Source organism: Galeopterus variegatus, unplaced genomic scaffold (genome assembly GCF_000696425.1).
Source record: "Galeopterus variegatus unplaced genomic scaffold, G_variegatus-3.0.2 Scaffold342, whole genome shotgun sequence".
Lineage (NCBI taxonomy): Eukaryota > Metazoa > Chordata > Mammalia > Dermoptera > Cynocephalidae > Galeopterus > Galeopterus variegatus.
The window spans coordinates 479,654-504,499 of NW_007726453.1; the positions used below are offsets into that span (position 1 = coordinate 479,654).

At 34.7% G+C, this 24,846-nt stretch overlaps 1 protein-coding gene across 1 annotated transcript in view; it reads left to right on the forward strand.

Annotated features, from left to right (window-relative positions):
• The window catches only part of RFX6 (regulatory factor X, 6), a 56,314-nt gene extending 31,708 nt beyond the window's left edge, over positions 1 to 24,606 (forward strand). Inside the window, exons 7-19 of the mRNA XM_008567754.1 lie at positions 5,229 to 5,336; positions 8,908 to 8,985; positions 9,096 to 9,209; positions 11,005 to 11,054; positions 13,157 to 13,316; positions 13,926 to 14,070; positions 15,338 to 15,447; positions 16,392 to 16,509; positions 17,901 to 18,023; positions 18,664 to 18,870; positions 19,671 to 20,183; positions 21,028 to 21,240; positions 23,777 to 24,606. Coding sequence (XP_008565976.1) covers positions 5,229 to 5,336; positions 8,908 to 8,985; positions 9,096 to 9,209; positions 11,005 to 11,054; positions 13,157 to 13,316; positions 13,926 to 14,070; positions 15,338 to 15,447; positions 16,392 to 16,509; positions 17,901 to 18,023; positions 18,664 to 18,870; positions 19,671 to 20,183; positions 21,028 to 21,240; positions 23,777 to 23,952 — 2,115 coding nt within the window. The 3' untranslated portion in view covers positions 23,953 to 24,606. The remainder of the gene's footprint in view (positions 1 to 5,228; positions 5,337 to 8,907; positions 8,986 to 9,095; positions 9,210 to 11,004; positions 11,055 to 13,156; positions 13,317 to 13,925; positions 14,071 to 15,337; positions 15,448 to 16,391; positions 16,510 to 17,900; positions 18,024 to 18,663; positions 18,871 to 19,670; positions 20,184 to 21,027; positions 21,241 to 23,776) is intronic.
• Positions 24,607 to 24,846: the final 240 nt, after the last annotated feature.

A 24,846-nucleotide genomic window follows, 5' to 3' on the forward strand; every position in this document is an offset into this window, starting at 1 on the left:
TGGCTTTCAGATGATACCTAGTGCTCTTCATTTCAACCTGCAGGACTCCCTTTAGCATTTCTTGCAGAAGAGGTCTAGTAGTAACTAACTCACTTAGCTTCTGTTTATTTAGGAATGTCTTTATTTTGGAAGGACAGTTTTGCCAGATATAGAATTCTTGGTTGACAGTTTATTCCCTTTAGCACATTGAAAATGTCAGCTCACTACATTCTGACCTCCAAAGTTTCTGATAAAAAAATCTGCTGATAAACTCATTGAAGATCCCATGTATGTGAAGAGTCATTTCTCTCATTGCTGTTAGCAAAATTTTTTTTTTGTCTTTGTCTTTTCACAGTTTTATCAAATCTTCTAAAGTTTGATGAAAAAAATATATATAATAATATAAAATGTGTCTTGATGTGGGTATATCTTGATTTATCATACTTGGAGTTTTTGAACTTCTTGCATGTTTATATTTATTTTTTTCATCAAACTTTGGAAGACTTCAGCCATTATTTCTTCAGATATTCTCTCTGTCCCTTTCTCTCTTTCTCTTCTTCTGGGACTCCCACAGTGTATATGGTGGTCTTCTTGACGGTGTCCCACAGGTCCCTTAGGCTCTGTTCACATTTCTTCATTCTTTTGTCTTCCTGTTTTACAGTCTTAATAAGTTTATTTGTCCTTTCTTAAAGTTCACTGATTCTTTCTTTTGCCTGCTCAAATCTGCCTTTGAATCCCTCTAATGAATTTTGCATTTCAGTTATTGTACTTTTCATTTCTATAGTTTTTTCTCTTTTTTCTTTTTTTAAAGGTTTTTCTATCTCTTTATTGATATTTACATTTTGTTTATTTAGCATTTCTTTCTTTCTTTCTTTTATTTTATTTATTTATTTATTTTTACTTTTCCTACATCTTTCTTTAGTTCTTTGAATATCTTTAAGACATTCATTTTGATGTTTTTGTCTAGTAGGTCCATCATCTAGTCTTTTCCATGAGTTTCTGTTATGTTTTGTTTTGCTTTGTCTCTGAGCAGGCCATACCTTCCTGTTCCTTTGTATGTCTTGTGATTTTTTGATGTAAACTAAACATTCGAATATAATAATGTGGTAACTGTGGAAATCAGACTTTGCCTTTCCCCTAGGATTTGCTGTTTTTTGTTTGTTTTTTATTGTTGTAGGCTGTCTTCATGCTGAGGATCAGCCTGAGGTGTAAACTGCAGGTATTATCAGGGTTTTTTTCCAAGTCTGTGACCTTTTCTGGGTATGTGTGGTGACTTTCTGACTTCCCCTATGCTGTAGATTGGATGCCTCCCCCATCTCCAACCTCATTGAAGCTTAAATCCCCACTGGAAATGCTGAAAGCAGGAAATCCTATTATGGCAATTGAAAGGTGGGGACTTGAGGTGATTAGATTGTAAGACCATGCCATAGTGAATGGATTAAAAATGGTGGTCAAGGACGTGGTTCTGAAGGCTTTAAAAGAAGAGCACATGAGAGGTTAGTCTCTCTCTGCTCCACCATTTTTTCAATGTGACACTGTGCTGTCACTGTCACCACCACCAAGGGTCTTGCCAGATATGTTTCCTGGACTTTGGACTTCCCAGCCTCACAAACTGTAAGCAATAAATTTCATTTTCTTTAATAATTACCCAGTACCATTTATTTTGTCATAAGCAACAAAAACACACTAATACACTCCATATATGTGCTTGCTTTTGAACGTCCTAGTCTTAGATGTCTCACTCCCAAAGTGAAGAGAAAAAAAATTATGGGAGGTGGCACTGATGATCCCTTAAATCCTTTAGAAGTTGCTTCATCTGGGGTTGGGACACTTAAGTGTGTGTATGTAGGCAGTGAATCTTGTTTTCAGCAACAATGGTTCCCTGCTTCTGTGTTTGCACCTACATGATAAGAAGCAGCAATCAGAGATCAGAACACAGTCCCCTAATATTTGAAGGACGGGATTCTTATTGCCCACCCTGGCTTCCACAAGCTGTATCTACTGCAACTCCTGCACTGCCAAGGGACTGGGATGGGGAATGGTAGCTACTACTGAGCTAAGACCTGAAGTTGACCAAAATTAATGACAATTTATTATCCACACCTTTGCCTGGAAGTTGCAAGCCTTCAAGAGATTCCAGAGTTCCAAAATAGCTATCTCAGACGCCTCTGCCAGTGCAATTGTTGTCTAGGTGGGGAGACAGATTCCTGGTGCTTCTTACTCCACTATCTTTCCAGAATTTCCCCCTGTAATTAATTTTTTAGTGTAACAGGAGATAGATGGCCCTTTTTTTTGAAGATGCCAATTTTATTATATATTCATGGCCATTTCTGAACTATTTATTCCATTCCAGTGTTCTTTTAGCCTATCTCTATGCCAATATCACGGTTTTGTTTATTAAAGCTTTATGATATATCATCATATCCAGTAGTACAAATCCTCCTGCGAGGTTCTTCTTTATCAGAAATGTTGTGTCTGTTCTTGAACTTTTGTATCTTCACATGTATTTTAGAATCAGCTTGTAAAATTTTACAGAAAGCCCTGATGGGATTTTGATTGGAATTGCATTGAAGAAAAAGATCAATTTTTGTCAAACTGATATTTTGTCAACATTGATTCTTCTTATAACTTTTTACATAACTTTAGATAAAGTTTAATCATTTTGTTATAAGTGTTTTGCATTTCTTTCATTACTTATTCTCTGGAATCTTACAGTATTTGTTGTTATTTTATACAGTATCGTTTTATTTCATGTTCTTAATGTTTGTTCCTTAATTTTAGAAATTCAATTGACTTTTAAATTGATCTTGTATCCAGAAACTTTGCTTAAAAAAAACTGTGTTGTTAATTATAATTTCTGTGTGATTTGTTTTTGTTTTTTCAATGTAATCAGCTATCAATTGCAAATATCTTTCGTTACCTTTTGGGGTCTTACTGCTCTGGCTATAAACTCTAGTACACAGTGTTGAATAAAAGAAGTGAGAAGAGACAACTTATTTGTGATTTCCAAGGAAATTTTTATAGTAGGTTACCATTGAATTAGATGCTTGCTGTGGGTTTTTGACTTGACTGTGAACATTTTTATACATTACTGGATTTGGTTTGCTAATATTTTATTTGGTACTGTTACAAGCATGGTGATAAGTGACATCGACCTATATTTTTTCTGTCCTTGTCTAGTTTGGGCATGTATGTTTTCAAGGGAATAGAGAAGTGGTTCTTCTTTTCTATTGTCTGAAAAAAATTCTTTTAAGTTTGAAAGTATCTGTTTTCTGAATGCTTGATAAATTTCACCTGTAACGTCTTCTGGGTTTTTTTTTTTTTTTTTTTTTTTTCCCCCTTTTGGAAAGATTTTTGATTACTAATTATATTTCCTTGATGGAAATGAGACTATTCTCTTTTAACCTAAATTTAATATAGCACTATATATTGTCATTTTTTGTGTGTTTTTTTGTTTGTTTGTTTGGTTGGTTTTTGGTTTTTGGTTTATATTTTTCTGTCTCTCTCCCCTCTCACCTAATTACATCTTGGGATGAATAAATATGATTTTCTACCCAAAAGAAAAGATGTAGGGAAAAGTCTGAACTTTTCTAAAATTAAAATTTAGGTGCATTCATCAAATGTTAGTTTCATATTTTGCCATAGCTTTTTCTTCTTTTAAAGATTACATTCTTTATTGTCTTGGATTCTATATTATTTTTCCTTATTTACTGACAATATTATTCTTTGATAGTGCAATAATTGGTGCTCACAGATGTCAAAGTCAAAGATTTGAAAGTCTTTGAAGCATATCTTGAATTATTAAGGTAGATTAAATAAAGGAGGTTGGGATCAACTGTGCTATTGTATCATCCTATGATAATTATTTATACAGTAGTTTTATATTAATTAAAAAAATTAATCAGAATCACTTTTTATTACACTTGACCATAGAGGTTAACAAGGCTAAAATTAAAACTTAATTTGAAAAAAATTATTTCTACTATATTTTTTAATATAAAATTTGTATGAAAACATATTAAATCAATCAATAAAAAAATCAGTGCTTCTAAGGTATCTGGTCTTTCAGGACTCAAAAGTTCTCCCAACTTCTTTCTGCTCTACCATGATAAGTTTACAAATGTCTACAAAGGCTAGGAATGATAAGACAGGGTGAGAACCCAACCTATCTATGTCAGTAATAAAGATTTCATCTAGTAAATATCTTCAATATGACAGAGATAAGCAAAGAAACACAAAAAGTCTAGAAATAAATGTGGGAAAATCACAGGAAAGAATGAAATTTCATCCCTGCCAGGGACACTTTACTTCATCAAATTTACAATTTCATTTTTTGCCCAAACTTCTGATTACAATCTAATTTGTTGAAATTTGATTTGTTCCTGTCTTGTCATGAATATGTATTGTTCTTTCATGTGGGTTTTACGGTGGCACATCAGTACTGCAGTATTCTGTATTATTTATTTGTCACTTCTTCTAATTTTCTGAAAACTGCTAGAGGTGTGCTTTCCCCAGGAGATGTGAAAGAACAACAAATATCTGTATTTCGGGTGGGGGAAGGTTGATGTGGGAAAGTCCAGAGTACTAGTTAGGGAATCAGAAGACTTAGGCTCCAATCAAATTCCACCAGTAATTACCTCTGAACCTGAATAAATTAATTCACTTCTTGTCATCTCACTTAATCTATAAATAAGGAGGTTGGATTTGGCAATACCTGATCTGCTTATAGTTAAAATAATTTCAATAGTGCCAAAGGTAGATCTTCTGAAATGCATTCTATTAACAAATGCAAACTTAAATTAAATCTCTAAAAGAGTGAAAACTGATGAATATTTAAAAGTATAATTCAAAGCAATAGAGGATCTAACCTAATAGCTCAGTTGGTTAGAGCTCGGTGTTATAACACCAAGGTCAAAGGTTTGGATCCCCATACCAGCCAGCCACGGAAAAAGCAAAACAAAACCAACAAGAAATTTAAAAACCCAAAGTGACAGAAAAAATATCCCGCCTATGAAACTATGTAAGGTTTGGAAACAATTTGGCTGACATGTCTATTTTAATCAGTTTTATTAAATTATTCAATTTTAATAGATTGGTTAGACATGATCTAACCAGTCTATTAAAATTTCCTAATTTCTCATGATTTACAGGCTAAAGAAAAATTTTGGGGGGTTTTATTTTATTAGAATTGAATTTTGGAACCGTATAGTTGATAATCACTTATTTCTTATTATTTTTCTGAATTATAGGGTGGCTTCACTCGTAAATATTCACTTAGCTCAAAAACTGGAACACTTCTTCCAGAATTCCCCAGCGCTCAACACCTTGTGTACCAAGGATGCATTTCTAAGGACAAGGTATTGATTCAAGATACTTCTCTATTGATTTTCTGATATGATAGTTCCGTATCTCAATTTGCCAGGAATCTCACTGAACTTGCAAGAAGCAGTCAGAAATCTGCATAATCAAACATAATTGACTGATTTATAGGAGAGACAAATGTGTACTAACATTGATTAAACACTTTCCAATTAATTATTTACTATTTCTACGATAGTATGTAATCAGAAGGTGGTAAAATAAACCTTAAAAAACTAAAGATTATTATTTTTTTAAAACTCTGTATTGAGGAAGAAAATACAAGAATGTGTCTATCACATGCAGCTTCTTCAATTATAAATTTTATGTTTTCGATTAACTCCATTTTATTTCAGAAAATAGTCATAAAGCATTTCTCTAGGACAGAATCTGTTCCTAGCAATGAAGGGGAGATACCTAGATAAATACAAGACTACACTAGATGATCACAAAGTTTTCTTTCATTTCTAAAATTCTGTGCTTTCTTACATTTGCAAGTTTTTTAAATGTCAAAGAAGAAACATTTTCTTTGGATTTAACTTATAAGTAATCCTCAACATGACTTTTTAATGCTTATGTAATAAAGTCTAAGGCTAAGTCTTCTTTTGTTTCTGTACTTCTGGAGTCATTTGTTGGGGGATATCTTGGCTGTTTAATAGCAGGAATCATTATTAAATCAGAGTGTAATAATTTCTACATTTTTTTCAACAAAAGTTCATTTTTATTAGCAGTTGAGGAAAAAATCTTTCATAGTAGATTGAGTTAGTTCGTATTTTTGAGGTGCACAGAGGAATATGATTAACTAATGTCCAGTTGTGTTACGTTAGTAATGGGCTTTCTGTAACAACAGGAAATAAAAATAGCACATTATTAAAAAGGCTATTGATAGATAAGTAGAAATGTACAGTAACTTACAGGGTTCATTTTGATGATAGACATACTCTGCCATTTAAGAACAGGAAAAGTATTAAAGGAAATTCTCAGATGCCAAATCCAAGTGAGCCTCCTGAAGTATGTCTATTTCCTACTATTCTTCTCTCCAATCACATTTCTCAAGGTTATAACATAATTTTTCTTACCTTATAGACATAATGTGTGATATTATGACTTCATATTTGAGAAATCACCAATAACTGTTACCATGTGGCAGTTTCTGGGGGAACCTGTAGGAATCAGTGGGACCTAACTCAGTTCTTTGGGGGAGGGTACTGTTGGGTCACCCCTGTGGAGAGGATTGCTTACAAGCAAATATATCATGAAGCTGTTTACTGTGTAAATATACCTGGTAAGGCAGGGTAGGGTGGAGGAGAAGGTGAGGGAGGGCAAGCAACAAAGAAAGAAGGACAGGTGAGGAACTTGCTTAAGTAGTTAATTCAGTTTCTCTGCTGGCCTCCAAAGAATTCCTTACCTGTCAACTTGAAAGGCTGGTCTGTAGATCATTTCTCACTCAGGTATCAATGTGCTTATAGAGCCCCTGGTTTCTAAGTTCATTTCCCAGTGAAATTCCTCATGAACACCAGAGACTGACACTCCTCTTTGTCTCTTGAGAACAGCTTAGCCCTTTCACCTTCTTAGCCAGTAGCCAAGTTCCCCAGGTAACCTGTCAGTTCCTAGAAAGAGGGGTGGGGTTGAGGCTAAGCACTTGAAGCACCTGTTGCTTTAAGACAGAAAACATGGAGACTGCCTGGTAAGGAGCCGACTTCAGTGAGAGGTGTTGGCTAAAGATGAGGGGCCTGTTTTTTGCCTCGCCATAGTGTCACATGAGGCAGTTGTGACCCCCTACCACATGCTCACTGCCTTTAATGGAGCTAAGCCTTGCCTCTGCTCCTGTCCTCTCTAATGGGATGTCTGTTCTCAGAAAATTAAGTACATTTATATTTATAGAGAATACAAAATATACTACTATTAAAATGTATTATCTGAAGTCTATATAAATATTAAATAAACTGCTAACAGTAAGATTAACATTATTTGATGATTTGTATATAAAGCAATACATTGTGACACAATTAAATAGAAATACTTGTGAAGATAAAAGCTTACTTGTATTTTAGTAGGTTTCAGGGCTCAAAGAATTTTTGACAACATTTATGATTTCCATCTTTCACATTGTCCTTACACTCATTTAAAAAGTATGTCTTGGCAATCCATCTAAAAATATAATAGCATTGCCCAAAGTACAGAGCAAGTCTCATTTGCATTGATGGTGACATATCCTGCTAGTGGTGTCCTGTAGTCAGCATACCTCCTTGGAGGTAGATTAGTTATTTGCATGCCATCATTATACAGCTGTGAGCTAGATCTGTGATCTAGTGTAAATTTACGCAGAGATGTGTGTTCTCACTGCACTGCAGAAATAAAGGGCAGAATGAAAGGGTTAGGATAGGACACCCCAATAATCACCACAACCCTAGATGCTAGTGGGATCAAAATAGCTAATATCTGTCAATTTTTTAACATGTACTAAGGATTATTCCAATTACTTTGTATGTGTTAATTCATTTAGTCCTCATAACTATTGTATTATATAATTAGTGTTATTATAATGAGAAATTTATAAATGAGAAAATTAAAGTGCATAAACGTTAAGTAGCTTGCCCAATGTCACCTAGGTAGTAAGTGGAAGATTAAAGCTGGGGTTCAAATCCAGGTAATCCAAAGACAGAGATCACACCTTTGACCTTTAAACTATGCTCCTTTTCATGTAGAGCACCCAACCAGTAACAGGTGAGGACATTTCTAGCATATAAAATAAATATTTTAGTTTGAAAAATGTTGAGTTGCTGGAATATTAACCAGTTCTAAACCATTAAAATTTTGAGAATATGTTTAAAACTTTTTAAAACTATGTAATCCATATGTGCGTGGTAACGTGGAAATGGAGACTTTTCATAATAGACAATGTTCAAAGTTTTTCTAGTAAGTGTGTCATCTGATATTATTACTAGTTTTAGATAATATTTAGTCAAGTCTTTGTATGCCAGGTACTGTATGTTGTATGTGTATCACATCTTATTTTATTTGATTTTCTTAACACCATATGAGTAATATGGTATAACTACCACTTAAAGATAAAAGGCCTGGGGTTCAGAGATAAAGCAACTGGTGCAGTCATATCTGGTAAGTAGTGTAGTGGACTTGGGTGCTCAGGTGCAGCCAATTCCAGAATCGAAATTTGAAATCACTATGCCACACTGCTCTAAGCATGCATTTAATGAAACTGGATGAAGAATTAATGTATTTTACTAGTTTATGTTTAGTTCCTCAATTAAAGATAATTTTGTTATTAGGCAGAAAATTAGAATGTTGCTTTTGCCCTCAACTCCCTGCACAATTTTCTTTTTCATTGTTCTTATCAGAGTATACTGGAATTGTCAATTTAATTTCCTTTCTCCCTTCATGAGGCAGTAAACTCCTTGAAATAAGGATTTCGCCTTTATTTTTGAGTCCTAAGCTTTGAGCATAATGCCTGGAACATAACAAGAGCTTAAAAACATGTGTTGAGCAAGTGAACAAGTGAAAGGATGGTTAAAAGGATGCTTTGGTTGAGCTTTTTCTTCCTTGAAATAGGTTGATACTCTCATAATGATGTACAAAACCCACTGCCAGTGTATCCTGGACAATGCAATTAATGGAAACTTTGAAGAGGTAAGGGAGACAAAGAATGCTGTATTGGCTGTATTGTACTTTCGTGTTCTGTTTTTAATGAGTTCATGTTGAGACAATCTTAACGTACATACTCTTTGCTCTGCAACTAGATCCAGCATTTCTTATTACACTTTTGGCAAGGAATGCCTGATCATCTTCTTCCCTTGCTTGAAAACCCTGTTATCATTGACATTTTATGTGTTTGTGACTCAATTCTTTACAAGGTAAGCTCTTTGGGTTGTCTTAAACATGAACCATTTATTCCTTTAAATAGCATTCTATCTAAATGTTTGCAATACATTTTTAATAAATTTGTTATTTCTGGCTAGAGACACACTATCAACTTTTTTTCTGATGAGAAAGCAAGCACTTATTAGTGCATGTTGAATAGTATATGTATTTTAATAGAAATTTACATTAAATAAACTCAATTTTCTGTTTAATACTAAAAATGACTTTAAATGTGATGTATTAATACATGAAAACTTAGTTACTTTTTATTAACTCTTTATGGTGTTTTCAGGTTAAAATAACATAATGACGTTTCACAATATGGGTGTTTGGGGAAAAGCAGAATTAGGCACCTTCGTGGGATTAATAAATTGAGAATCTTAAAAACCTCTAGCTTTAATGCATTAATGTCTAATTATGTCCTCACACCACATGAGAGTTCTCAAGTGTCTACAGAAGAATCATGAAAACATTCTGAGTAAAGGTGAGGTGGTTAGCCCTCTAGCCAAACATTTAATGGGGAAGGAAGGCAAGCTAATTCTTGACAGTCTCTTCCCTGGTTAGAGCAATAACAAGGTCCAAGCTGAGGGATAAAACTATATTTCAACTTGGGTACTTTAAAGTGAGTTTGCCTACATTACCTGCTAAATTGTCATAAGGAAAAACAAAAGCTTGCCTTTTAAAAAATAACCTGAATTGATGAGAAAATCCAAGCTGAGTCCTGTTAAGCATTTAGGAAATGAAACTTCTAAGTTAGTTGCCAATGTCAGGCACTTAGTTTTGCAGAAGAGTAAAGCAGAAGCTAGGAAGACTCAGTCCAGAAGCAATTCTGCAGACCTACAACAATAGGTTGGCTTGAGCCCAAATGAGGGAGCCCTATTTTCATCCTATGTGCAGTTCTGTCTTATCATAGGATAAGAGATCGGAAGAGTAAGTGCAGTATGTTCTCTGCCTTTAGTTCAAGGTAAGGTTGAAGAAGGACAAAGGAGAGCCATGCTGTTCTCATTATCCTAGGTCAAATAAGAATTCTATTATCTAGAGAGAAAGGGTTTAATTTACACTAACTGATTGTAATGCTTAACACTTGAGGAAGCAACCAGAAGGGGTAAAGGAGATGGCTCCAAGAATAAGTATAAGAAAAGACCTGGACTCATGCACACACGTTTATCACCATAAAATTCACTTACCTCCATCACTGCAAAGCTGTTTGGACTGTTATTCAGCTCCTCCAAGGATTTAATTTCTCAAAAAAGAAAATTAAAGATTATTTGGAAAAAAAAAGAATATGTATTTAAAACATAAAATCTCTATTGCATACTTTTAAAACATAGAACTATATTTAAAACATACCTTTTTTTCCTAAAATGATCTATTTTTTTGAGTCCAACACAAAAATTCTGAGTTTAAGTGTTTTTAAATAAACCTAGTGGCTCATCCTCATGGTGGACTCAGGAAAGCACAGTGAGCACTATAAAAAGAACGGTGGAAAATGAGCTTGTGCAAGACATTCATCCCACCTCTAGAGAGTGGTCCTTAAAGCAGGATATGATTACCGAGTACAATTCACTGGTAATTACACACTAAGCATATGAAATACTGTCTCTTGTTTTACTGTCTCATACGCACTCACATACAACTCATACTTAATTCATTTTAGGGATAAAATTATAATTTTCAGAAAGGAGTTATGTTATTGTCTAAGAAAATGGAAGAAAATTTGACAAATCGTGAATTTCTCTAGAAATAATCAGTAAAGATTTATGTTAACTCTCTTTTGCTGTGATAAAGGTTCTTACAGATGTGCTCATTCCTGCAACAATGCAAGAAATGCCTGAAAGGTATGTTCAGTTCATAAAACCTGATTGCTTCTTAGTATAGGATTTCATCTTGTACATTATATTAAAGGACATTAGACAGTAATGCATTTATTTATCAAGATTATTTTCCTACTTCTAACCCTTTGCATCAGCTGGAGGAGATGTACCTCAATCATTATATTTGGACTTCAGTGAACAAAATAAGTAGAAAAAAATCCCGAAGTTCTTTAATTTGGGAGTTGCCAAAGTGAAAAATAGATCTTTAAGTGTAGTTGACCTTCAAGATGCTGAGAAAGTTCTTCAATGTAAACAAGCTGGAGAAAGATAAAGGGGGGTAATTTATGGAAAATAACCACAATAATAAAAACTGTAAGGAAATTATTATATTTTTGTTATTAATTTTGGTCTTAATTGCAAACTCAGAAAATGACAGGAAGTTACTGCCTTCTTTTAACAAAGGAATACAATCTCAAATAGTATATTGAAATGATACCTGAAGATTTTTGACAAGGCCTTTTCCAATGTGATAACAATAGCAACTTGAAAAAAAAGCCAAATTTTCCCTTGAAAACAAGGTCTGATGAAATAATAAAATTTAATTTGGTATTTTGGGGACACAAATTAAATTCATTTAAGCCTGAACATAGTTGTTGCTCAATAAATCCACATTGATTGATAAAACAAATTTTATTTTTGATTTACCCTTTCCTCTAGATTGTTTCATTTATTTATATAATAGCTGATATTGGCCTGGCCAGTAGTTTCTCTCAATCATAAATTATAGTCTTTGTAGATCTAATCTGTACTCTGAACCAGGTACTCCTCACACTCTTCTATGTCATAGCAAAGTGGCTGTGCTTACTTAGCAGGCATCTAGTCTCATGGCTATTTATAATAGTAACAATAGCTGACTTTTATTAAACACAACATAGGCTTTGGGACTTTATCTAAAGTATTTCATTTAATTCCTGCAACAAGCCCGACATATTCATTGTAGAAAATTAAAAACATACGTAAGTGCATTTTTAAAAAAATCATTCAATCTCAGCACAGTTTTAATGTCTTAGATTATTATGTTACACACTTTTTTCTAGGAATATCTATAAATATATACATTTAAAAAATAGAACTATAATATACACAGTGTAGCAGTATACTGTGAAAATCTTTCCATATTAATTAATATAGATCAATGTTATCTTTTTTAAATGTTTGCATAAATTTCTAGTATCTGAAAAATACTGTACTTTACTGATTTCTTATTGAACAATTGTACAATATTTTTTTAACAAAACCCGGCAGACTATTCCAAAGTAGATATTATGATCCCAAATTCACAAATGAAGAATATGGGAGCAGAAAAAAGTTAATTTATTTTCTTAGAGGGAGCTAATTAGTAAGAAGCAAAGCCTAGATTTAAATCAAAGTCTGACTTCAAACTCTACCTACTTTCTTTTCTGTACCATGCCACAGGTCTCCAACATATATTTTGATTTATTTTGTTCAAATAAAATTTGTAGTTTTTTAACTGATTTTTAATTTTCATATATTCTCATATATATACAACCAACATTTACAGTTTTCTAAATTGGATTCTATAATTTTATATAATTTGATGATTCATCCCACAGAGTTATATTTGTATTATAAGAATATGTTACTAGAAATTAACGTAAAATACATAAAATGATGTTATGGTCCCAATGTGAGGTTTCTTAAAAAGAAAATATGTGTAAAATCAAGTGTACGCTTACACTTTACGAGAAATATTTTATAGAAAATAATTAAATTATGAGTTAATATTAATAATAAAGTATTATTTATTGAGTACTCCCTGCATGCCAGGCTTTAACCTGGGTATTTTTCCATGAATGATTTCATTGAATCCTCACAATAATCCTGTGACACAGATACTATTCTTGTTCCCATTTAATAGATGAGGAAACTGGAGTTTGAGGAGATGGAATATTTTGATCAAGATGAAACATGGCAGACCTAAGCTGAGTCTTTCTGGCTTCAAAAATCATATTCTGGGAAGCATAGGATAGTATACCTCCATTAAAATACACATATTTAATGTATTTTTGAACAATGTAGCATTTAACACATCGTTTTCTTTGTAGCTTATTAGCAGACATAAGAAATTTTGCTAAAAATTGGGAACAGTGGGTTGTTTCATCCTTGGAAAACTTGCCAGAAGCCCTAACTGACAAGAAAATACCTATTGTGCGAAGATTTGTATCTTCTCTGAAACGACAGACATCTTTCTTACATCTTGCTCAGGTATGTTTAAAATTATTTCACAATGAAAAGTTAAAAAAAAATCTGAATGCATTCAAAATGTAAAATAACTATTTATCATATGAATCCAATTGGCAGAAATTAAGGTTGTGGGGCATGAGCCCGTGGGATATTGGATGTGAAATCCACAAATCTGACACACTTTAAACTGCCTGCTAAATATGGCTCTCTTAAATAGAGAGAAACAAAAATAATTCTTAAATTAGGAGTACCATATTCGTGTATTGTTAAAATATACTTCCCCGCCCCTCAAATGATTATTTGCTTTTTGAAGTTTTCTAGCCCCTAAATTTGGAAAGACTAGCTTGGGATAGTCCCGGATAAGAAATGTAACATTTTAAAATTCTTATTTTGTAACAACGAACAACAACAACAAAAAAATCCAATTCTTATTCTCTAAGTCCAAAAGAAATTTTCAAACCTTTAACAGAAATGGTCATGAGTCTCAGCTATTGCTTTTAGTTTTAAAATAAGAAAAAAACTTATTTATGATACTTTTTCCTCCAGGAACTATTTTTCTAAAGCTAAAACTTTCGTCTAGATAGACTCTAAATAATATAGTATAGTGCCTTTCTTACTTTCTTTATGCAGATCGCCAGACCAGCTCTCTTTGACCAGCATGTCGTGAATTCTATGGTATCTGATATTGAAAAAGTTGACTTGAATAGTATCGGATCTCAGGCTCTTCTTACCATTTCAGGCAGCACAGACACTGAATCTGATACATACACTGAACGTGAGTCCACTCTCTCTGTTTGTAAGATGGTTTCCCATCCTTGGAACTATTGACATTTTGGGCTAGATGTCTCTTTGTTGTGGGGGCTGTGTATTGTGCGATGTTTAACAGCATCCCTTGCCTCTACACCGGATGCTACTAGCAGCTTCCCCACAGCTGTGACAACCAAAAATGTCTCTAGACATTGCCAAATGTCCCCCAGACTGCAAAATGACATGTGTTTTACAAACCCTGGTTTATAGAAACAGTTTTAATTTTAAAAAATTGTTCTCTATTTAAAAACAGTTCTACCTAGTCATGGTTGAAAACTTGGAAAAGACAGAAAATATTAAGAAAAATAAAAGTAATCTATAATCTCATTGCCTAGAAATAACCAAAATAGAAATAACCTGGAAATAATCCAAGTGGTTTTGAGTTTTGCTAGTTTCTTCCAGTTTTACATTACCTGCATACACACTTGTGTGCTTCACTCTCGTGTTGTCATATGATATATGATAAATAATAAAATGGTATCTCAACACAGTACTGTTTTGCAAAGTAAAGACTTTCTACTCAGGTTTGAACCATCTGACTAAACTTACCAAGCCCACATACGTGACTAGACACCTAGGCTTGATTTCCAAGGGATAACAGCCCACCATTTTCCCCTCCCTTTCTCTCTGAAAAGACAAAAAAATGCAGCTTCCTATAGGCTATAGCACAAACGATGGACTGCTCTCTGGGGTCCAACCTCCAGCCAACTTTTTGTTTCCTAACATAAACTTTTATTACCCTTTGAGATTTAGTAAAACTCAAACTCCTTAATAAAATGATAATCCTAAACTGCTCCTTTAAATTTTATATGTTAAAAGGTTATTCCTGTGAATGGACATTCTGCAGTACAGAATTTAATTTTTGCTAGAGATAAAGGATATTGAAGAAAGTGAGCATAGCTTGGTTCATTCATTAGCTTTCAAATAATCTGTTCCAGTTTATAAAATGAATATTCAATATTCAAACTGAATATTCAACTACATTAACAACTTACTCCTTTATTGCAATTTATACCATGATTTATACATTAAAGATTTATGATTAAAATTTTGAAGAGCAGAATACTAAGGATTTTTTGTTACCATTCTCAGTATATGAAATTAATTACCTTCACACATTTAACTTAATCTGTTTTTCCCTTTTATGCTCTTTGGTTCAGTGTAGAAATCAATATTCTGCCTTCTTTTTATTTATTTATTTTTCTTTCTTTTTTGTTTTTTTTTTAACATGATAGATGACTCTATCATTGTGTTCCAAGAACTGAAGGATCTTCTTAAGAAGAATGCCACTGTGGAGGCTTTTATTGAATGGTTGGATACTGTGGTAGAGCAGAGAGTTATTAAGGTACATTTTAGTGACAGCTTCAGAACACAAATTTTTTGGTAAGAGTAAATGCTGAACAGGCTGCAGTTTCTTGATTGGTGGAGGAGGGGTGGGAGGCTGTATATAAAAATGCTTCAGAAAGCTTTTGAAGCCCTAAAGTAAGGCAGCCCAATACTGAAATTAGGGATTTGAATCCCTGTTGGGCATGGATTCAATTCTATATCTCCTTGATTGACCAAAGACTACAGGATGCCTTTCCTATCAGTCAATAAAATTACAGCTCAGGAGCATCAGTAGTGAAAGATAAACTTAGAAACTGGAAATATCTGTCCTTTTTCTGCAAAGCAAGTTTTCATAAATGCTGAAAGAAAATATGGTTTTAAGCATTTGCATTTCTGAATTCCACAAATCAGTATTTTGTGTCTTCTATGTGGTTTCTTCAAATCTTTAGTTAACCTTCAAATCATCCATCATGAAATAAGGCAATAAGAACAAATATATCCATCACTAATTGGTGTTAGCCATTCCATATCAAGGAAGCTAGTTATAGTTTGAGGACTTTTTCTTCTGGAAGGAAAACAGATCATCATTCAGGATCAGAGAAGTCAGAGTTAATCATTCACAGAAATATATAACCCTTCCTTCACACTTTACCTTCTGTTCTTTTAAAAGCTTTGTCAAAGGAAAATTAAAAGATAAAAATATTTTCTAAATTATTTAACTTTGTTGCCTAGTTCTAGTAGGAAAAAAGCCATATAGAATAAAGACTTACTACCCTTAAAATGACAGCAAATATAGGCTAAAATTAAAATCCCTGGACAGATTATTTTATTTGATGAAATAAATGGCTGCCATGCCATCTGTCCATTTGTCAGACAGTTTATCTACCTCTTGATCTAACATAGGATGCATGTAGTAAGGAGACAATAGATTTTCATAGTTTCATTTTGTTCCTTTACTTTTAGACCAGCAAACAAAACGGAAGATCATTAAAGAAGAGGGCTCAAGACTTTCTGCTAAAGTGGAGCTTTTTTGGTGCTCGAGTAATGCATAATCTCACCTTGAACAATGCATCCAGTTTTGGTATCCTATGTGTTTTATAAAAACTCTTCTTAAATGAGTTATATCATTTGTTCCCCAGTCACATCTCCTATCAGTTTTTAAACACATTACATCATAACTTCTCAAATCATATCTGATTTGGAGTCAGACCACATGTAGGATTAAATCCTAACACTGCTTCTCTCTGCCTGTGTGCTTTACCCAAGCAAGTCTGTGCATTGAAGGGGAAGAATATTCTTTTCATAGGGTTATGTACATTGCCTAGCATTCAGTAAACACAAAGAAAAGCAGCTGTTATCATTGTATTTCATCAGTGCTTGGATACATTTTCTTTGTTAAACAACAAATAATAATTAAGACATTGTTTTCCAAAGGAACTACTCATTGCAATATGGCACATTTTTACATCTTTTCAGGGCACCCACATATCTGCACTCCAGGAATCAAAGAGCAGCTTAGAAGACAAACTCTCATAAGTTTCTTAACCTTCTTTCTTGATCTGTATGACTTATGAAACAAACTGGGTCAAATTAGCTTTCTCAAAAATTGAATACCTCCTTTTTCCTAAAATTTCCAAGATCCCTATTTTATAGTTATAATGCTAAACTCACAGGCAGCAACTCTGCATTTAATAGTTGCATTTCAAGAAATCTTCACATTATGAAATAGATTACAAGTAACTAAATTGATTTTAGTTAATGTTCAATGGAATTAAATAAAATCAGTGAACTTGTATTGAGAGATGAACAAAATGTGTTGTCTGTCATTTGAAATGGACTTGCTCATATTTAAAATTGCTTAAAATGCGTAACACCGAAGCCTGACTTTACTATGAAAAGACTTACGTTGGGAAATCTTTCGAATACTTAAAAGAAGTTAAAGGTTTCCAACATATCTTTCACATCAAAATTATTCTTTTGCTTTTTTTTTAATCAAAGAATATTTTGTTTCAGACTGGAAAGACACGTCTTTACTTGATACTTTTTCAGACCATGTTGGCCATTGTCTAATTATTTAGTACAAAGCAAACAGAAATAGAGCAGAGTAGAGCTCATTTTCCTCAGGTTAAAGCTTATCACACGCCAGTGTGTGCCCTCTTAAAGCATAAAGCATGTCTCACTTTCATCCGTATTTTCCTTTGATGTAATTAGTGGCCAAAGAGCTGGCAGGACAGTACACACAGTGAGCTGGGCAGGCGGTACGCAAAAAGATTAGAGACTCAAGTTAAGCATGTTGGTCTTAGCAGGTCATTTAAAGTCCAACAAGTATTTGTTTATTTCAGTTGCTCCTTGTAAAGTGTTGTGAGATGGTCACAAAGATAACTTGACTTCTCTCTTTTTCTCTTTCCCTCTCTTTCTTTCTCTTTTTTTCATCTCACAATGTCCTCTCTCCATTCCCCATCCATAAACAAGGTTCTTTCCATTTGATCCGAATGCTTCTTGACGAATACATTCTCCTGGCCATGGAGACCCAGTTTAATAATGACAAAGAGCAGGAGTTACAGAATTTATTGGACAAGTATATGAAGAATTCAGGTAATTTAAAATAACTATCTTGTTTTGCATATTTCTTTATTTAAACCTAATTTTAAGAATTTCTAAGTGGATTTATAACGGTCTCAGAGTTTCCCCCCAAGCACATCACCACTAACACCATATACTAACTTTATTAGAGCACTATTTTTTCTTTCCTTCATTTAAACATAGAGTAGTCAAAGTACTTTACTCAAAACTCTGAAGGATACAAAATTAATTTCTGAGAATTTAGATGCAGTTGGAGAAGTGAGTATAATACAAAAATAACTACAATTCAAGATGTCACGTGGTTTACTGCATATATAAATGGTGTAGAAATAAGTTCTATAAGAATTTAGAAAAGGAAGGGAAGGGAACACATCTTTTTGGAAGGGGACAACTTGAAATTTAGACTGTTCACTCCAGAGTGGATTATTTAGTGTCCCTCAGAACACATCTACCCCCACAAATATGCAGCTAATGAAAACCAGCACCACTGCCAAGGCAAAGATCTGCCAGCCTTGTTTTCCATGGAAATATTGCTTAGGAGTTTCCAGATTAATCACCTAGTTATAAAACATTTTCAGTTTCTTTTACTTGGGCTTATCGACTAGGAATATGGGGATAATCTCAGCTTTCCCATTTTAAAAAATCTTTCCAGATGCAAGTAAAGCTGCCTTCACTGCATCTCCAAGTTCATGCTTTCTGGCCAACCGTAATAAAGGCAGCTCAGTTTCCAGTGACACAGTGAAGAATGAAAGCCACATGGAGACGACCTATCTTGCTCTGTCATCCGGTCAACCTGGAGGTTTAACCCCTGCTCTGCACCCATTCCCTGCTGGGAACACAGAGAACATGCCACTTGCAGGTATGCTGTGAGACCATGAAGAGAACCACTTGGGCTTCAACACGTCTCAGAGGAGCCTATTCCTTCATTTAAAAAAAAAATTTGTTACCCCCAGGGGTTCCAAGAATAAAAAAGGCTATTTAATGTATTTTTAGTAAAGATTTATTAAATTTTTGTGATTTTCAGCTATTATGCACATTTTTCTTAATGCCATTATTAACATCACACTTTGACACACTTGATAAGTTATATCAGAAGTATGGATAATTAGTTATCTTCATTTAGTGGAAGAAACAATTAGATTAAGTGTACACAAAATCCTTAAGATGCCTATGAGGCCCAGGGAGTTGGAGGTATTCATAAATTGCGCTGTTCATCAGTGGTTTACATGATGCTTCAGACTGACTATTTGAAGCCATGGCCATTTTTACGTTAGTACCTTTTCCTTTTACCCTAAAAACCAAATCACTTAACATTCAACTTCTTTTTTAATTAAGGAGAAATGTGACAGTAGACTCCTTTGCTGTTCCCGAGCATGAGTTCTAACTGTTTTCCCAGCTGTGGAAGCACAAAGCCATCCCAGACTTTCCACTGTAGTCACTAATTCCAAGTCTCCACTGTTGTGGTAATATGTGTATTGTAGTGGTACTGGTTACAATCTGGATTTTTGGTGTCCCTCAGTTCAGTTATTTTGGGATGGTAGGAATGAACCAAGTTGGAAAAAAGGTATATTAATAAATCTTTTGAATATTTTTTAAAGATGTGAGCCCATCTCCTATAGTATGCTGCTCAGTGAATGCTGTGGTCCTTTTTTTTTCCAGGTCCAATGGAGCTTTCACAGAGTGCTGGTCATCTGATGACACCACCTATTTCTCCAGCCATGGCAAGCCGAGGAAGTGTCATTAACCAAGGGCCAATGGCAGGGAGGCCCCCAAGTGTCGGCCCAGTACTGTCAGCTCCACAACACTGCTCAACATACCCAGAACCCATTTATCCTTCTCTCCCTCAAGCCAACCATGACTTTTATGGGGCCAGTGCTAACTACCAGACTGTGTTTAGGGCACAGCCTCACACCCCTTCGGGGCTCTATCCTCATCGTGCTGAGCATGGTCGATGCATGGTCTGGACTGAACAGCAGCTTTCTAGAGACTTCTTCAGTGGCAGCTGTGCTGGGTCTCCATATAATTCCCGGCCACCTTCCAGCTATGGACCATCTCCACATGCCCAAGATTCACACAGTATGCAGTTTTTAAATACAGGAAGCTTCAATTTCCTGAACAATGCAGGGGCTGCCAGCTGCCAAGGAGCAACATTGCCTCCTAATTCACCTAATGGTATTGAAATTTTTGGAGAATTCTTCCTGGCTTTTGGATGACAATAAGGCAAAATCAGATATTGAATTTCACCCCTGGAGAATAGCATGTCATCCTATGTAAGGCTTGTAAAGATCATGAAATCTTAGACATTTGAAGCTATTTCTGCCACACACACATATATTTTCTAATTATTTTGGCTTTATTAAAGTCATCCTTCTAAATGCTACACCTGATTAAAAAGAAAACTTATATGTCAAACCCTATGATTGAGAACAACCTTCATAGCCCCAAAGAAGAATATTCTGTTTTTTGAGAACATTTTTAGTGGATAATATTTCTTCCAGAGAACTAAAAGAAGATTTTATATAATACCCACTGTTAGGCCAATAAAAACTGGTTAAGGGAAAGACCAGTGGACTCCTTCAGCCACCAAAATAGGCTCTGTGTATAGGCTTCCTTGATGTCTTTCTCCTAAGCATAGACCAGTCCTTCTCCCACAACCATGAATCTATAAATAAAAATAGTATTTGAAAAGTAATGTAATCTTTGTGAAAGGCTAATTGCCTTTTACTTTCTTTATTGGCAAATCTTATTAATTTAGATAAGGGAAATATGAGAGAGGTGTAGTCTGTGTCTCAAAATCAATAACATACCAATTCCTATGAATTATTTTAAAAAGACAGCATAGCAAACTATATCCATATAAAAACACAAATTCAACTCTATAATAAGTGTAGATACAAATGTAGTATTTGCAGTTTGATATGTTTAGGGCTCTACCCAATTACCTTGTAACTTTTTTCCTTCCTGGAATATTCTTCGTAATAAGTTAACAGCACGTTCTCAATGCTTTCTGTTATAGGATACTATGGAAGCAATATAAACTACCCAGAGTCTCACAGACTTGGATCAATGGTGAATCAACACGTTTCTGTCATCAGCAGCATTCGCTCACTACCTCCTTATAGTGACATCCATGACCCACTTAACATCTTAGATGACAGTAGCAGAAAGCAGACCAGCTCATTTTATGCAGACACATCATCTCCAGTTGCATGTCGGACGCCAGTACTAGGTAAATTAATTTAGCAGTTCTTGAAAACATTTTAAGAAGTCATTGGCCTCATGTATGCAGCATTACTCGAGGGAGAGGTGCTGAGGTGTTGGTGTTTTCCTACAGTTGATTTATCACTTTGAATCTGAAGTTATAGTTTTGTATCTGATTATACAGTTAGTAACAGTTTTCCATTTCTTATTCTGTATATTGCTATTCAGCAACCTACTGCTAGATCTGTTATTCTTTCCAAAAAGTAGCTGGCATCTACCATGTATGAAAAAAACTAATATAACCTGTCAAATTTAGTCTAAAAACTATAAGTTCTATGAGGGCAGTGACGTTGCCTTTTTCTCTCTCTCCTCTTGGTTACTGTTGGACCCACTGGTAGTTCCAAGAGGTATTTATAGACCCCATAATCTCCATCAGTACCTGAAAACCACTCCAAGATTTTTAAAAATGGTGTCCTGTGACAGAGGCTGCTAATGTGTTCTTGATCTTACGTGAAATGTCATTCAACACCTCTGTAGAAAATGTTGCTATTTTTATTGTTCTATAACATATGATTTAAGTAAAAATTAGTGTCTTGCCATGAAGTCTCATAGCATCTTCTTCCAACCATATTGATGACCCTAAGCCTCTCCTATGACGAAATTCTGCAACTTGTGCTAAATATATCAGGAGCACCTAGCAAAATGTTTGCCATGTAGTAGGAACTCAATAAATCAGTGAGTGAAAAAAGGAGTACAAACCAAATCTATACATATATTTAGTCAATGAAGAATTAATTAGTAGGTTATTACTAACAACATAGGTTTAGAGACTAAACCTATCTACAAATAATTAATTAGTATGTTATTACTAATAACACAAATGTATGTATATATATTTAGTTTCTAAAATTAATAATAAGGTATCACAGGGCAATTATGTACTCATTAAGTATCAAGGCAGAGTGTTATGTTTATTAAGATGGTTGAAATCTTCCAGTGGAATTTATTTCAGACTAGCAGAAGTAAAGGGCATTGACACACAACTGAAGCATAAAGAGAAAGTGTGATAAATTCCATCTCTCCCTACTCAGTGTACTTTTCCAGTTATTCAATAGGAAGTACTTCTGCCCTTCCTGTGACCATTACAGATGCTCCCTGAGCAGAGTCTAGTAGCTCATCTCCTGCTATCTGCAAATGGTCATTGCTTCTAGGTTACTCTAATGAAGCAGAAAATTCCACTTCAGGAAGTTTCCTCACCATGAGACGAAAATGTACTGTGTTGCTATTGTTACTATTAGTTCTGTTTACTTGTAGAGATAGTGGAAGCTTTGACAGAACATAGATTGAGAGTGGGATGGATACTAAGCTTTAGATGTCAGAGCTGCTTTACAAGTAGATTGCAAAGTAGGCTTTGGGATTTAAAAAAAAGGGAACTGAGTAAGCAGGTAAGTAGTGCAGGGGCAATTGGGACCCACTATAGGCTTCCTTAGTTATAAAGACTGGTTCTTAGTGACAGAGAACACGCTACTTCAGCAATGGGAAGGCAGCAACCATCCATGAGGGAAGTACAGAGCTAGTTTTCCCATTAGTGAAGCTTTTTGAGAACCTACTATGTATCAGACTCCATTCTAGATGTGAGGATGTGGTGGTGATAAGGCCATAGTTCCTGCCTGTAAAAGAGGTTTACATTCTAGTAAAAAGTAAGGCAATAAATATATAAACAAATCAATTTCAGGAGACTTCGGGACTCTGAAGTTGATTAAATAGGGTGAAATGGCAGATAGTAATGGGTAAGCTGCTTTAGGTAGGGTAGTTGGGAAAGGAATCCTGAGGTGGAAACATTTGAGTTGGAATCTGAGTGACAGAAAGGAGGCAATCATGTGAGGATCTGATGGTGGAGTTCTAGGCAGAAGGAACAGCAAGGGCAGAGTCTCTGAAATCAGAACAAGTTTGGAAAGTTCAAGGGGCAGGAAAAAGGCCAGAGTGGCTGAGCATAGTAAATGAAGAAGAGGCTGGAGCAAAATATATCCAAAGGCAGGAATCGATTCATATAGAATTTTATGAACCAGGGCAAGAAGCTTGGGTTTTGTTCCACAAATATGGGAAGGGATTATAGCATTTAAGAAGGGCGAGAGTTTGATTTACCCTTCAGCAAGATCACTCTGGCTGCTCTCTGAAGGGGGAGAGGGTAAGACAAAGGTGAGGGTCATGTGACCAGTTAGAAGGCTGCTGTGTTGGCCCAGGTAAGAGAAGATGGTGGTTTGAATTATAATTGTGGAGGTGCAGAGAGTGGAGGTAGATTGGGGGATACATTTTGGTGGTAGAACTTAAGTTGAAATTGAGTTTTCTGTGTGAAATATGTAGAAGAAGTAATTTCTGGGAGAATAGCAAGTGGGAAAAATGGAAGAAAAGATGATTGCTCTGACAAACCATACACACTCAAATATAGAACAGATATATGTGCTAAATGCAAAAAATAAATACAGAGGCTTAAAGTGAGAGGCACTTGCAGAGAAAAGAAATGTCTATCAGTTTTCAATTGCTGATTATACTTTCCCTTACAGCTTCCAGCTTGCAAACCCCAATTCCTTCCTCCTCATCCCAGTGTATGTATGGAACTTCCAATCAGTATCCAGCTCAAGAAACCCTGGAGTCCCATGGAGCAGACAGTAGAGAAATGGTGTCCTCTTTACCACCCATCAACACTGTGTTCATGGGAACAGCAGCTGGAGGCACTTAAACCAACAATGTTGGGTGGGGATGAAATTTTCAAAAATCTCTACTGTGCAAATGTCATTACTCACTCAGATTACCATAAGAGTAAACTTATGGAATATTCAGTGGCTGGACATCGTTTTTTCAAGTCACTGGTACTATGGACAACTCCGTCATGAGTGGAGATACTTACAGAGTTTGCCTTGCACACAAATAGTTTAAAATGTGATCTCATCATTAATCATATTTTCCAACATTATCAAGTGCAACTGGTGGAGAGTTGAAGATGCAAACATTTTAACTATGAAGATTTAATATTTCACTTTCTAATTTATTGAAAATCTGTGTGATCTTTCATCTTTGGTTTTTAAAAAAGTAAAAAGTATATTTAATACCTTTTCAATACCTTTAACTTATTAGGACCTCAGAATCAGTGTTTACTATCCTTTATTTGGCAAAAAGTCAAATGTGTATGTTCTACCTCCTGTGGAAATGTTTACAAGGTCAAGACTTAATCCAAATTAGTCTAGATGAAAGTTGCTTGACTTTCAACTCCTGTGCATTAGTGTGATGATTTCTGTTACATAGCAGTATTCTAATTCTATGTAACTGAATAGAGATGATAAATGCTTTCCCCTCTTTATCTAAAAAAGATAAGAAGAAATAATGTATGGAAATATTTTTAGAAGCTTAGTTGCTCTCAGGGCTGCTACTGTTTCTGAAGAATGTTGGGGATTTGCAGACACAGATTACTGAGATAGGAAATTAAAGAGTAAAGCTGGTTGGTCAAAACACTATAATTCAAACCTTTGCCTATCAGATCCATGCCAATAAATATAACAAAATTGTGACTTATAGACTGTGTTAACTTCTTCAGATTTGGAAGCAGTCTTTTATCTAGTACTTCGCTTATAAATTG